Source organism: Loxodonta africana, chromosome 7 (genome assembly GCF_030014295.1).
Source record: "Loxodonta africana isolate mLoxAfr1 chromosome 7, mLoxAfr1.hap2, whole genome shotgun sequence".
In the NCBI taxonomy this organism is placed as follows: Eukaryota; Metazoa; Chordata; class Mammalia; order Proboscidea; family Elephantidae; genus Loxodonta; species Loxodonta africana.
The window spans coordinates 17606582-17621487 of NC_087348.1; the positions used below are offsets into that span (position 1 = coordinate 17606582).

Below are 14906 nucleotides of genomic sequence, written 5' to 3' on the forward strand. Positions count from 1 at the left end.
CTGGAAGTGGGTTTCCTACCATATGGTCAGTCCACTAATCAGATGGTGCCCTGCCTTACCCCAAGCCACATAGTTACACAGAGTTTCTATAATGACAGCTTAACTACCGAGCCTCCTGGGAAATTAAATTCATCTACATTTTTGTTTCAGTGCAGAGAATTCCTCTTTAAGGCTCAAGTTTCTAACCACATCAGGCCCTTAGCATCCTCCCACAGGGAGCAGGTCCTCAGTGCCTGTCTTTGTTTTTAATTGTTCATTATCTGGGCCATACAGGTGCTTGCTAATTTTCCTTGTGGCTAAGAGCCCCACCAGAGTATAAACACCCTTCCCATCTCATTGGCAGTTTTAATTGTCAGTGTTTCTGAACAGCCCTCCTGAGGTAATTGGCCCCAGAGAGAGGCTCCAGGAAAGTAAGTCTTCAAACTTTCTCAATTTGTTGAATTACTAAATGGAGGGGTATCACAGCACGTTTGGCTGATTGCTTTTGTTTCTTCCCCGGAGACTCACCCAAGTTGAAGGAGAGGCTGTTACTTCCCTGCTGTCCAACTCCTGAGACCAGCTACCCTGCAGAGGCCTAGATGAGGGTCATTTCTAGGTTAGCTGGCATGCCTTATAATTTTCTCAAGTCCCACCTAGTTATAGGCAAGGTGAGTTTTATATCATTTGCTTTATGTAGCATCAGTATCACCTAAGGACTTGTTAAAAATGCAAATTCTTGGGTCCCATACCAGACCTGGAAACCTTGGTGGGATAGTGGTTAAGAACTACGGCTGCTAACCAAAAGGTCAGCAGTTCAAATCCAGCAGGCACTCCTCAGAAACTCTATGGGGCAGTTCTACTCTATCCTATAGGGTCGCTATGTGTCCGAATCAACTCAATGGCAATGGGTTTGGTTTTTCTTTTTTTTTTTTTTGGTTATCCCAGACCTATAGAATCAGAAACGGTGAACAGGGCCTAACAGTCTTTGTGTTAACAAGCCCTCCAGGTGATTCATGCATGCTAAAGTTTTGAGAATGACTGTGCCACACACAATAGCAAGAAAGATGGTTGTGAGTGTGTGTCTGTTTTTCTTAAATAGTGGGCCTTCCTGTATTCCAAACCCATTGCTGTCCAGTTGATTGTGACTCATAGCGACCCTACAGGACAGAGTAGAACAGCCCCATAGGGTTCCCAAGGCTGTAATCTTTATGGAAGCAGACTCCCACATCTTCCTCCCGGGGAGCAGCTGGTGGGTTCGAATCACTTAACCACTGAACCGCCCTCTTAGTCAGACTCTAGAAAGTCTGTAATAAAATGAAAAAGAGGAAAGTGAGCTGTGTCTCAGAGGTTTACAGGAAGAACACAGGACAGCTTATACAATTACTACCCGAGATTCTTAGATCCCTGGGCCTCAAAAGTCTGCTAAATCGTCTGATAAATTGTCAAACAGATAGTTGAACAAGGCAAGGTATGTCCGAAAGTGACATGGGAATGAAAAGCCTGCAGCTACATGATTTGGATCCCAACCCCTGGGTGCTCCTGTTGCCTTTTTTGAGAGGGCCACGACTATCAAAGTGGACTTTCTTGACTGGGCTACTTCCCACCACATGGCGCACACTTTGGTTACATGTTATTTTAGTGGAGCAGGAGTAGCGCTCTTATATGTATGAAGTTATTGGGCTGTGATACTTATACTCAGCTTTATATTATTCACAGAAACCTCAAGGTCAGGATGAATTAAAATTAGGGGAGCGGCACTTAAGTTAGGCTCTGAAGCTAGGCCTAGATTTGAATCTCAGCACCTCTTCTGACTAGTTATATATGTTTCTTCTCAGAGCTTCTTTTTTCTCGTATGTAAAATGGGGCTAATACCTACTTCAGAGGGTTGCTGTGCAGAATCCCGTTTACATTCAGAACTGTAGGTAAGGCCCTCATTTGGAACCAATACAAAGCAGGTGCTCCATAAGTGGAATTGCTAATGGTATCACCTACACCTTAGGCAGCTTCTCCAAGAGCATGCTAAGGAGAATTCCTTACAGAAAAGCATACCTGTTTGTACATCTTCTATGCAAATCTGGAGTGAGGCTCCAAACTGCAACATACTTTTGGAGATAGTGGTCTCAATTTTGCTGTTGTAATGTTGTCCACATGTCTACTCATTCATTTATATTTAACAGTTTTTTACTGAGTGACTACTATGCCTGTGTCAGATAATGCCCTAGGTAATGGGGACACAGTGACCAAAACAAAGGTCCTGCCTTTATGGTACTTATAATCATATAGGAGAGACAGACAAGTATCAAACTAGCCAACTAACTGGCTCACTAACTTATTCTGTGTGTTAGCAGAGAGAGTGATGCGGTGCTATTTGAGCTATGGTAGTGAGATCAGTTGTTCTCCTAAGCAGACAACTGAGTTAAGCGAAGGACCAAGGCACCTGGGTACCTGGGGGAAATGAGTTTCAAAGCAGAGAGGACATATTACTTGACTAAGGGCTTGCAGAGGAATTAGTTTATTATATTTTTCTTTCTTTCTTTTTTTGTGTAGAGAAGATAAAAATACCTTGCAGAAAATTTTACTCATAATCTATTAGTTATTCTAATAAGCTTAGTAAGTCTTTTCTCTACCAATATTTGTCTATATTCATATTTACACATGAAGTTATACCTAACATTCCTTTTTTTCCACTTAAGCATTTCTCCATGTTGCTTCATAGTTTTATGACCACAATTTTTATAATATCCGTTATTCCATTAGGGCTTTATGTCAACAAATTATAAAAGATAAAATGTTATATGCTAAAGATGTTCATTGTGGCATAATTTTATAGTTCTAAATTTTGGAAACAACTAAATGTGTTCATAATAGTAGATTTAGATTACTTCTGTGTTTTAGTAGTGCTGTGATAAATATATTTAAACTTCATATTTCCTTCTTTTGAATTATCTGTATAGATTAATTCCCGGGATTGAGATATCTCTGTCTGTTACTCATTACTGTTGATTCACATTATCAAATAACTTTCCAAAAGAATGAAAACATTTAACTTTATCATCACGGATATACAAATATGTGAACTTCTCCATGTATTTTCCAGCACTATTCTTACTACTTAGTTAGCAAAAAATAGAACTTCATTCTTTTGAGTTTCTTGGCTTACTCATAATGTTGAACATCTTACTAAAATTATTTCTTCTTGGCTATTTGTCAATTTGTAAGGGGGAAAGATTTAAAAAAACAAGCAACATAGGTTTTCTCATCCTGAATGCAGGGATCAGTAAGACCCGAGCCAGGAATTTTTTTATATGTGTCTAATGATGAAAATTTCACACATTGAAGAGAAAGTACTTACACTGAACGAATTGATTTTTTAACTTTTTATTATGGAAATTTTCAAACACAAAAAGACTTATTTACTTAGCCTCAATAAATATCAATCTTTCACCAAATTAATTACCCACCTACCCATTCACCTTTTTTTTTTTTTTTTTTTTTACTGGGGTGTTTAAAAGCAAATCCTGGAATTCATGTAATCTCACTATGAATATTTCAGTATGCATCTTTAGCTGATAGGGACTTTTTTTTTTTTTCTGAAACATGACCACCTTCGCACTTAACAAAATTAACAATAATTTTCTATTATCACCTAAAACCCATATCCAAAATCCTTAAATTTCTAAAAAAGGTTTAATTTACTTAGTTTATTGGAATTAGGACACAAGAAAAATGTATGCATTTTATTCGCCTGCTTTATCTCCTCAAATTTCTAAAATTCTATAAGAATCCCCCCTTCTTCCACTTTTTCATACCACTGATTGTTAAGAACCTGGCACCTATGTCCTGCAAAATGTCCCAAGTTCTTGGTTTGTCTGGCTGCTTCCTGTTGATATTGTTTAACTTATTTGCTTTATCCCCCTGTATTTTCTTTAAACTGTTAATTTAGATCTAGAGACTTGATTAGATTCAGATTCCTTTTTTTTTTTAAGGGGCTTGAGTTTCCAAAGAGCAACTGGTGGAACCCAACTGCTGACCTCTGGTTGGCAGCAGAGCTCTTAACCACTTCGCCACCAGTGCTCCTTTTTTTTTTGAAAGGAATAATTTATACATGGTGGGTGCTTTGCATGCCTAATATACCTCTTGATATTGTATCGTATCAAGAGGTATGTAACGGCTGGTTGTCACACTTTCATTGATGTAAAATTGACCTCAGCTTTTAAACAGTGTCAACCCGATCATTGCCTAGCCTAGATGCATTAATTCACTAAACCGAAAAACCAAACCCACTGCTGTGCAGTTGATTCCGACTCATAGCGACCCTATAGGACAGAGTAGAACTGCCCCATAGAGTTTCCAAGGAGCGTCTGGTGGATTTGAAGTGCCGACCTCTTGGTTAGCAGCTGTAGCATGTAACCACTATGCAACCAGGGTTTCCATTAATTCACTAGGTGTTGCAAAATGGCATTTTTTCCTATCATTCCTTCTATACTTATTAGCTGGAATTCTATAAAAAGTAATTTTTCTTCATCAACTGGTTACCCCCACCAAATATCTTCAAGGCAGTCAAAATACATTTCAGAAAGGAAAGGTGGGATAAATGATGTTTGATCCTTTTCCTTTATAAGAGTAATGAAAGGGTTCATTAACAGCACCCAATGGTGAACCAATTTGTTTCTATTGTTTTAATATAAATTTAAACACATGGAGTTTATATATTTCGTGTGATTTGATTAATTGCAATAATATTTTTTAATGCTCGAATTGTTTTATCTGAGACCAGTGGTAGCCCCTTCATGTTGGTTACTATATCATTTTAACATGGCCCCTTCTCCTTGGCACATCAAGGTGTATCAGGCCCATCTTGTGAGACCTGCCCCACACTTGGTATCAGCCATTCTCCAATGAAACTGGTTTCTTTTAGTGAGAAAGAACATTTAAAGAACACCTCTGGGTGCTAGGAGTATTCTTTGCTTCTGATATGTCATTAGTTCTAGGCTTTTCAGTGGACAAGGCTTGGAATACTCTTTTTTTTTTTTAAAAAAAAGAAAACTCACAAGTTCATACTGCTTTTTCTAATTGAAATGTAAGTTACTTGTTCTTTTACATGACTTTTAAAGTTATACTTGTATTTCTGCTATTTTTGCATGGAAAATCTTGCTTTCCAAAAATATTACTATAGTTGCTTTTTTGCTTTATTCTACAATATAATATTATTATTATATGTATAATAATATTCTACATATAATAATTTGAAAACAGCAATATAAACATTGCAAATAAGATTATTGAAAACAGTTTAAGATTTCTTTGTAACTTTCTGTCTTTAGAATATATCCATTATAATCCTGTTTTACACATAGTCCTGTGTGATACATATGTATGTAGAATTATAGTGCTGTGTTTTAAAGCCACTTGAATGAATGAATGAATTTCTTTGGTCATTTAATCAATTAGATATACAGTTAGTTTCAATTCAGTTCAACTTTTTAGGGGTTTATTTTTTCCTTTTTATTTATTTATTTTGTTTTGAAATTTTATAAAACATCTTATTTTGTAAAAGGAGCCCTGGTGGCTCAAAGGTTAAGCACTTCACTGCTAACCAAAACGTTGGTGGTTCAAACCACCCAGCAGCTCTGTAGGAGAAAGACCTGGTGATCTGCTTCTGTAAAGATTACAGCCAAGAAAACCCTGTGGGACAGTTCTACTCTCTTACATGGGGTTGCTATGGGTAGGAATCGACTCAATGGACCCAACAACACAACACATTTTGTAAGTATGTAGCATGTAACAAAGTGTACTCAGTGATGTTTTGCTTCTTTTCCTGTTCCCCCAACCTTGTTCCTACCTTCTGCTGATTGGTAACCAATTTAGATTAGTTTATCCCCTCATTGTTTCTTTTTTGAAATTATAAGCAATTGCAGATAACAATGTACACTCTGCCCCCTTTCTTACACAAAAAGTAGCACACTGGACAGCTCTGATGCAACTTGCTTCTTTGACTTAAAAATATACAGGTAGTCCCCAACTTACAACAGGGTTCCGTTCCAGCAGTTACTGTGTCATAAGTTGGTTCTGACACAAGTAGAATGCTTCATTTTTTTTTTTTTTTTTTTAGTTTTCATTATTATTGCCTTTTATTATCAAAGTCTTTATAAATCCCATCTGTATTTGTCTTTGGGAGTTGGAAACATTACATCTGAGAATGATAACATCAGGAAATTACATGTTGCAACATTGTATGTAGTACATATTACTAATGATAATACACACAAAAGAAAAAAAAAGGATGATTGTAAGTGTGGTGGACGTACCTCAAATATGTTGTAAGTCAGAACTACCTGTATCCAGAAAATCATTCTATGTCATATAAAGAGATCTTTATCCTTCCTTTTAACAACTGCATAGTACTCCATTGTGAAGATATACCATAGTTTATTCAACCAATCCCTTAGTAATGGATTTTAGAGTTGTTTCCTGTCTTTTGCTATTATAAATATTATTGCAGTGAATAGATTTGTGTACATGATTTTTAAAAGAATTTTCACTAGTATATCATTGGGATAGGTTTTTTAGAAATTAGGATGATGGATTAAAGGGTAAATATATATTTTTTATGTATATGTAATTTTATTGGGTATTGCCAAATACCCCTTCGGAGTGGTTGTACTGTTTTGTGTTTCCACTAGCAATGTATACCAAAAAACCAAACCCATTGCCATTGAATTGATTCCGAATCCTAGTATCCTTATAGGACAGAATAGCACTGACCCATAGGGTCTCCAAAGCTATTAATCTTTATGGAAACAGACTGCCACATCTTTCTACCAAGGAGTGGCTGGTGGGTTCAAACAGCCAACCTTTTGGTTAGTAGCTGAGTGGTTAACCAGTGTGCCACCAGGGCTCCTCCAGCAATGTACAAGAGGGGCTATTTTTAGAGTAAATTGTCAAACCTTTGGATTTTTGCCAATTTGAAAAGTAAGAAATGTATATATTTTACATTAGTTTTGTATTTCTCCTTTTGTACGTAAGGGTGTGTACCTTTCCATAGGTTAATGAGCCATTTGCCCTTTATAAATCTATTCACTGTCTCTGCATAATTTTGTCCATTTTTCTTTTGGACTTAATTTTTTTTGTTTTACAATTTTTAAGAGCTCTTTTTATTTTAGGCATATTAGCTATTCTTTTCTGGGGTATAATTAGCAAATATTTTTTTCAGCTTGTCTTTTGACTTTGCTTATGGTGTTTTTTGGTCATGCTTTTTTTTTAATGTAGATAAATTTACCAATCTTTAATTGCTTTTGAAATATGATACCTATTTATACAGTTTTCTACTTCCCATATTAAAGAGGAATCCCTCCATTTTCTTAAAATTTTATTTGTTTTGTTGTTGTTGAGAATATACACAGCAAAACATACTCCAATTCAGCAGTTTCTACATGTAGAATTCACTGTCTGCAAGAAAACCTCTAGAGCTAATAGAGGAATTTAGCAAAGTGTCAGGGTGTAAGGGCAACAAACAAAAAATAGTTGAGTTTCTATACACAGCAATGAGAAATCTGAAAGGGGAGTTAGGGAAGCAATTCCATTTACAATAGCATCTAAGAGAATAAAATATCTAGGAATAAATTTAACCAGGTACATGAATCTAGCTGTTTTTAATTCAAGTATTTGTATGGTTTCAATGATTACACGTAGATCTTGGATTCATTTGGAAATCCTTCTGGCATATGATATGGGGAATGTATCCAGTTCCCTTTCTCTCCTCCTCACCCCCATCTGTCTGTCTCTCTGTCTTACACATGACACCCCTGTTGTCCCAGTACTGACATGTATCTTCCCTTACTGATTTGAGATGTTACCTTACTATATACTAAATTTTCGTATGCACTTGGGTCAGTTTCTGAACTTTCTATTCTGTTTCATTGGTCTGTCTACTTATGTGCCAGTATTCCACTCATTTAATTATAGAGGCTTATAATACATGTAAGGAGCCCTGCTGGTGCAGTGGTTAAAGTGCTCGGCTGCTAACTGAAAGGTTGGTGGTTCGAACCCACCAGCTTCTCTGCAGGAGAAATATATGTGACAGTCTTCTTCTGTAAAGATTTGCAGCCTTGGAAACCCTGTGCATAGGGCAGTTCTACTCTGTCTTATAAGGTTGCAGTGAGTTGGAATGACATTTAAGGAGCTCTGATGGCATGTCGGTTAAGCACTTGACTGCTAACCAAAGGTTGGTGGCTGAAACCCACTCAGTGGCTCTGTGGGAAAAAGACCTGGCAGTCTGCTATTGTAAAGATTTCAGCCTTAGAAAACCCTATGGGCAGTTCTACTCTGTCACATGGGGTCACTATGAGTCGGAATTGACTCGATGGCACCTAACAACAACCACGACAATACATAATACACGTAGGGCTAAGCCACCTAGAATTGTCTTTTCTTTTTTGAGAATTCTTGCTATTCCTAGCTATTCTTGCTGTCATAAGTTGAGTTTTTGGATAAGGAGTATTATTATTATTTAGTAGTATCTTATTTTAAATATTAAGCACTTTTTTCCAAGTGCTGTTTTAGATACTGGAGAGAGATGTAATGGTGACAAGAACAACAATATCTAGTCTCTCTCAGAGCTCATGTTCCAATGAGGGAAGGTGGAACAGAAACAAGATGACTTTAGATGGTGGTAAATGATAAGAAGGGGGAGGGAAAGAAGATGAAGTGATAGAGAAGGAACGAGGAGAGGCCTCTCTGATAAGTTGATCTTTGAGCCAATTCCTGAATCACAAAAAGGAGCAGCCATTTCAAGGTCTGGGGCAGAACTGTCCAGGCCCAGGGGATACCTAGTGGAAAGGCACTGAAAAGGAATAGCCACCAATGCTTATTACATGCTTGTTATGAACCAGGCACAACACGAAAACATTTTACCTGCATTGTCTCAGGTATTTCTTACAACAGCCCTTTGAGGTAGGTCTCTATTGTTAGCCACATTTTGACTATAAGATTGGGAGAGGTTAGATCATTGGCCTCTTCTCAGACTCCAACTTAGCTTTAAGGGCTCAAACTACAGCCATGAATCCTTGATTTTATCTCCGCAGGCTTTCATGAGAAGGACAACAAGCCATATTGCCGGAAGGATTTCTTAGCCATGTTCTCACCCAAGTGTGGTGGATGCAATCGCCCAGTGTTGGAGAACTACCTGTCAGCCATGGACACTGTCTGGCACCCGGAGTGCTTTGTGTGTGGGGTCTGTATACTCACTTATCTTTTGGATTTAGGGAAAGCCAGGGGTTCTCCTCTCTGAGAGGCAGAGCTGCAGGTAGTGAAGTGTTCACAGTCCTGGCTAAGGAACTCATGTCGGTTTCCTAAGGAGAAACAAACCATAACATCTATTGTGCGCATTTGCTTGTCTGCTTTCCAAGTGGGCACTACTCTAGCCCCCACTTGCCAAGGACCCAAGTGAAATCCCTGGGACTGGCAGGTACTGGCAGGAATTTCAAGACTAAAGTTTTACTTTGCTGGAGAGTTTTGCTTTTTGACCTCTGTGTTCCTTTTCCCTGTCCTCTTCGCACCCCCAGGACTGCTTCAGCACTTTTTCTACTGGTTCCTTCTTTGAACTGGATGGACGTCCGTTCTGCGAGCTTCATTACCATCACCGCCGAGGAACCCTGTGCCGTGGGTGCGGTCAGCCCATCACTGGCCGCTGCATCAGTGCCATGGGGCACAAGTTCCATCCGGAGCACTTTGTGTGTTCTTTCTGCCTGACACAGTTGTCAAAGGGCATCTTCAGGGAGCAGAATGACAAGACTTATTGCCTACCTTGCTTCAATAAGCTCTTCCCCCTGTAATCTTACCTTGAACCCACAGCAGCTTCAGACCCTCTAGAAAATTTAAACCAAGAGATGAAAGAGCACAGTTGCTGTTACTGACCTTCTGCTTAATAGGCTTATAGAGAAAGTAAGTTTAGGCCATGACAGGGCTTAAAAATTTCAGTATTACCCTCCATGCTAGCAATCTATGTTGTCACTAAATAAGGCAACAAGCCAATTATGTGTTCTCTGGAAATCCTAACAGTGCTGATCAATTCCAGTTCTCATCCTTCCCCTTTTCCTTCTTCTTCCTCCCCCTCCTCCTTCTCTTCTTCTTCAACTTCTTCTTCTAATCAGGTGCCTGAATTTAGATCTGGGTCCTACTGTCTAATCCCTCTGCAGATGTATTTTCCACATGCACATAATCAGTGTGCCACTGGTTTTCTCACATTTCTCAATTTTTACCCCCTACTGATGGCCCAACTTATATCCTCTCCCCTGTGGCCCTCGTAACTCTCCCCTTTCAGTTTCCCCATTTTCCAGTGCCTCACTTTCCCACAGTCACTGCTGTGGCCTTTATCCCCATTATCGAGAATTGTGATACCTCTCTTAAACTATATCTTCCCTCAGTGTATTTCTCTTTCTCAAGGGGAAGTGGATTTTAACTGGACAATGCTGAGTCCTGACATCACTGATAAATAAAATGGCTTGCAGTTTGAATGACTCATTGTTGTATTTGTTTGAGAGATAAACTTTCTGCTTCCCATATGTGTGTGTATATATATTGCACTATGTGAACCTAAACCTGTATAATACCTCTTGTTCCTTCCATACAGCATGCACTTTTTTTTAAAATCAGAAGAGATTAAAAGGACTCTTGTTTACTAATTTTTCTCTTTAGTTTGCATCTATAGCACTCATTTTTTAAAATAATTTTTATTGTGCTTTAAGTGAAAGTTTACAAATCAAGTCAGTCTCTCACACAAAAACCCATATTCACCTGGCTACACACTCCCAATTACTCTCCCCCTGATGAGACAGCCTGCTCTCTCCCTCCACTCTCTCCTTTTGTGTCCATTTCTCCAGCTTCTAGCCCCCTCCACCCTCTCATGTTCCCTCCAGGCATGAGATGCCAACATAGTCTCAAGTGGCCACCTGATCCAAGAAGCTCACTCCTCACCAGCATCCCTCTCCAACCCATTGTCCAGCCCAGCCCCTGCCTGAAGAGTTGGCTTCAGGAATGGTTCCTGTCCTGGGCCAACAGAAGGTCTGGGGACCATGATCACCGGGGTCCTTCTAGTCTCAGTCAGACCATTAAGTCTGGTCTTATGAGTATTTGGGGTCTGCATCCCACTGCTCTGCTCCCTCAGGGGTTCTTTATTGTGTTCCCTTTCAGAGCAGTCACTGGTTGTAGCCAAGCACCATCTAGTTCTTCTGGTCTCAGGATGAGGTAGTCTCTGGTTCATGTGGCCCTGTCTGTCTCTTGGGCTCGCAATTGCCTTGTGTCCTTGGTGTTCGTTATTATCCTTTGATCCAGGTGGGTTGAGACCAATTGATGCATCTTCAAAGTGGGATCCAGAATGTTTTGTTAATAGATTTTATTATGCCAATTGACTTAGATGTCCCCTGGAACCATGGTCTCCAGACCCCTGCCCCTGCTACACTGGCCTTTGAAGCATTCAGTTTATTCAAGAAACTTATTTGCTTTTGGTTTAGTCCAATTTATAACACTCATTTTATTTTTTGGACTTAGATGATTGAATCATCTAAAAAGATGGCAAAGCTTCTTAAAATCGTTTTCATCACTCCATTTAAATAAGAAAAAAAAGTGTCTCTCCCCTCGGCACTTTAAAAATTCATTTCTAAAGTAAAAAAAATGCAACATGCATCTGCCCCAACTTCACAATTGTCTCATGGAAACAAATAAGATGTCTGTTCTCAGAGCCTCACCGAAGAAAGGTGTTATAAAATATCGCTTGATCATCTTCTAGTCTGTATTGGGAAATCTAAACTCCAAAGAGAAATCTCCATTTAATTATTTGCTTCTCTGCAAAATATTGTAAGTGAATTGGTAGAAAAGTTTGTTAGATTATTCAATCTGATTTTCTTGTATCCTATCAGTTTAATTTATTTATAAAAGTAAGATTTACAAGGAATCATGCTTCCTCAAAAGACAGCACTGATAAGACCTCTACTGTACTTTCTTACCACGGTCCTCAAAATAATTGTCTGATTATTTGTTATAACAAAACCAGAATTTTAGGATCCATGGTTCAGCAATAAGTTACTGAGGCAAACTCCTTCATTGGAAGTATTTTTAAAAATAGGACAGAATTTGGCATCTTTTGGCTGCTTGCGGACAGTACTTCTTGGAGAAATGTAATGGATTAAATGATTCTTTCCAAGCTTTGTTATATATATTATCTTTGTTGGAATGGATGGTAAAGGGATTTCAAAAGTTAAAAGGAAATGGCAACAGTTAATTCTATAAAACACAAACTCTAAATGCATCCAAGACATGTGGGAGGCTACACAGTTATGAAACCATCTGGACTTGCGTCCTTTTTTGGTTGGCTGAGAGTACCAGACTTAGTAAAATACTTGTTCAACTTCTAAACACCTTCTTTACAGTGTCCTCATGCTATGAGGTCATATGCGGGTGTTAATATGGCCATGTTAATGGTTACCTTGGCAACTTGACAAAGTAAACTTGGGGTTTTAGCCCTTAAGAAGTCATGTTCAGATGTTATTATTATTTTTTAAGAATTGGCTTTGTTTTAAAATTTCAGTTGAATCTAAATATTTAAAAATGTCTGAGAAAAGCCAGAGTTCACTAGGGTAAAAGTAAGAAATGAAAACTTTTTCTTTTCAAAATGAAATTGTGGCCATAGTTGTCCAAAAAAAGATTTGCCTTCAGAACCAGTGTGTAAGCAACAAGAAAACCACCCATATGTAAGAAGTTCTACTTTTTTTTTTTTAACCCAGAAATATCATTACTCAACCTCATCACCCACCTATTCACTCTTGATTCTGAATAACTTTTAGCTGTTTCAGAAAAGAAAATCCACCCTCAAAAGACAGGACTTTTCCACCAGTGAGTATATGTATAAAAAATAATGTGCTCAAAGAGTCGTCCTCAATGAGTTTGAGCAGAAGTAGGATCTTCTTCGGAATAAGTAAGAGTCCCCCACGATGGTATTTTGACAGAGACAATAATTATTTTTCCATACAATTTGTAGCACAACCTGAAGATCGGGGGTTTGAAACCACCAGCCGCTCTGCTGAAGAAAGATGTGGCAGTCTGCTTCTGTAAAGATGACAGCCTTGGAAACACTCTGGGGCAATTCTACTCTGTCCTACAGGGTTACTATGAGTTGGAATTGACTCGACGGCAATGGGTTATGTTTTTGGTTTGCTCTTATGGTTGCAGAATGGACACCAGCCAAATGTTCCCTTTTTCATGACCAAAAAGGGGGGAGAAAGAGTAGTTTGCTCTAGCTTTGCAAGTAAAAGTCCTAAGATTTATCCTAACTGGACTAGCTTAAAACCCATTGCTGTCAAGTCGATTCTGACTCATAGGAGTCCTGGTGGTAGAGTGGTTAAGAGCTTGGCTGTTAACCAAAATGTCGGCAGTCAAATCCACTAGCCATTCCTTGGAAACCCTATGAGGCAGTTCTATTGTGTCTTATAGGGTTGCTGTGAGTTGGAATCGACTTGATGGCAATGGGTTTTGGAGCACTGTGGTTAAGCATTTGGCTACTAACCAAAAGATTGCAAGTTCAAATCCTCCAGCTACTCCTTGGAAACCCTGTGGGGCAGTTCTACTCTGTCCTATAGGGTTGCTATGAGTTAGGATTGACTCTACAGCACTGAGGTTTTTTTTTTTTTTGGAGTAGCTTAGGTTACCTGCCCACCACTTATTTTTGCTGGGGGAGTTTTTTGTGGAGCCCTGGTGGCTTCGTGTTTAAGAGCTTGGCTGCTAACCAAAATATTGGCAGTTTGAATCTACCAGTCTCTCCTTGGAAGCCTTATGGGGCAGTTCTACTCTGTCTTATAGGGTCACTACGAATTGGAATTGACTGTATGGCAATGTGCTTGGTTTGGTTTTGGGACTAGCTTAGGTTATCTGCCCACCAATGATTTTTGCTGAGGGAGTACATTGTATAGCTTGGCTTAAACCATACTGGACCGTTCTTGGAGTGGGGATAGGACTATGTTTCCTGAAAACATGAAGGGTCTGTGGAGGAGGTATGAATATTAAACAGAAATTTGGATACTGGTAGGAAGGCAGGAGGGAGTAATGAATGTTGAATTCACATGATTATATATGTTCAAGAATGAAGATAATAAAGAGTTTCTGAGTTTCAAGATGCTACAGCAGATAAGCAAGTAGGTATTGCCAGTGCGCAGAGGCAACACGTCTGAGAAATGTACAGAACTCAGAAGCAGAGGACAGTAGGAATGAAGGTGTCACAAGGAACACATGGCAGAGGTATGGTCTTCTGTAGGCCCCTAGAAGCACAGCATTAAGAAGCATCAAAAGCAGCTTCAATTTGGGAACCCGAACAGGGATATTTTCCAGCTGAAATAAAGGTGAAAAGGAGTGACAATTTCCCTCAGAAGCAGGTACCTTGGGCAAAAGAAAAAAAAGTTGCTGTTGAGTCAATTTTGACTCACGGAGAATCCATGTGTTTCAGAGAAGAACCACGCATAAGATTTACAATGGCTGTGATCTTTCAGAAGTGATCATTAGGCCTTTCTTCCAAGGTACCTCTTTGTGGTTTAGAACTGCTAACCTTTTGGTTAGTAGCCAATCTTTCAGTTAGTAGCCAAGTGCTTAACCATTTGTGCCACCAGGGACTCCATAAACAGTTCCTTAACCATAACAGTGTTGGCAGCCACTGAGATACAGAACTGAAAAAAGTGACTGCCTGTCCCCAAGATATTGTGGGGAGTGTATTACCAGAGAGACCCTACCATCAGTGCAGAAGGTAAGTGCTGGAAACCCAAAACACAAAGGGAAAATGGAAACATAAGTGGGTGGGGATCCACTGGATGAGAAAGAAACCTCACATAAGAGCTGGTGGTTGGAGTTGTGCTTGCAAATTTCTAACATTATTAGAAGGCTTCAAT

The 14906-nt window shown here is 39.0% G+C and overlaps 1 protein-coding gene across 4 annotated transcripts in view; it reads left to right on the forward strand.

The window, feature by feature from the left end:
- Positions 1-11022, forward strand: part of LPXN (leupaxin) — a 63634-nt gene extending 52612 nt beyond the window's left edge. For 2 of the 4 annotated variants that reach the window (XM_064288031.1, XM_064288030.1), the window contains exons 9-10: positions 9063-9211; positions 9543-11022. In XM_064288031.1, coding sequence (XP_064144101.1) covers positions 9063-9211; positions 9543-9812 — 419 coding nt within the window. In that variant the 3' untranslated portion in view covers positions 9813-11022. The remainder of the gene's footprint in view (positions 1-9062; positions 9212-9542) is intronic. The other 2 variants (XM_023540550.2, XM_010600905.3) reach the window with 2 other exon arrangements.
- Positions 11023-14906: the final 3884 nt, after the last annotated feature.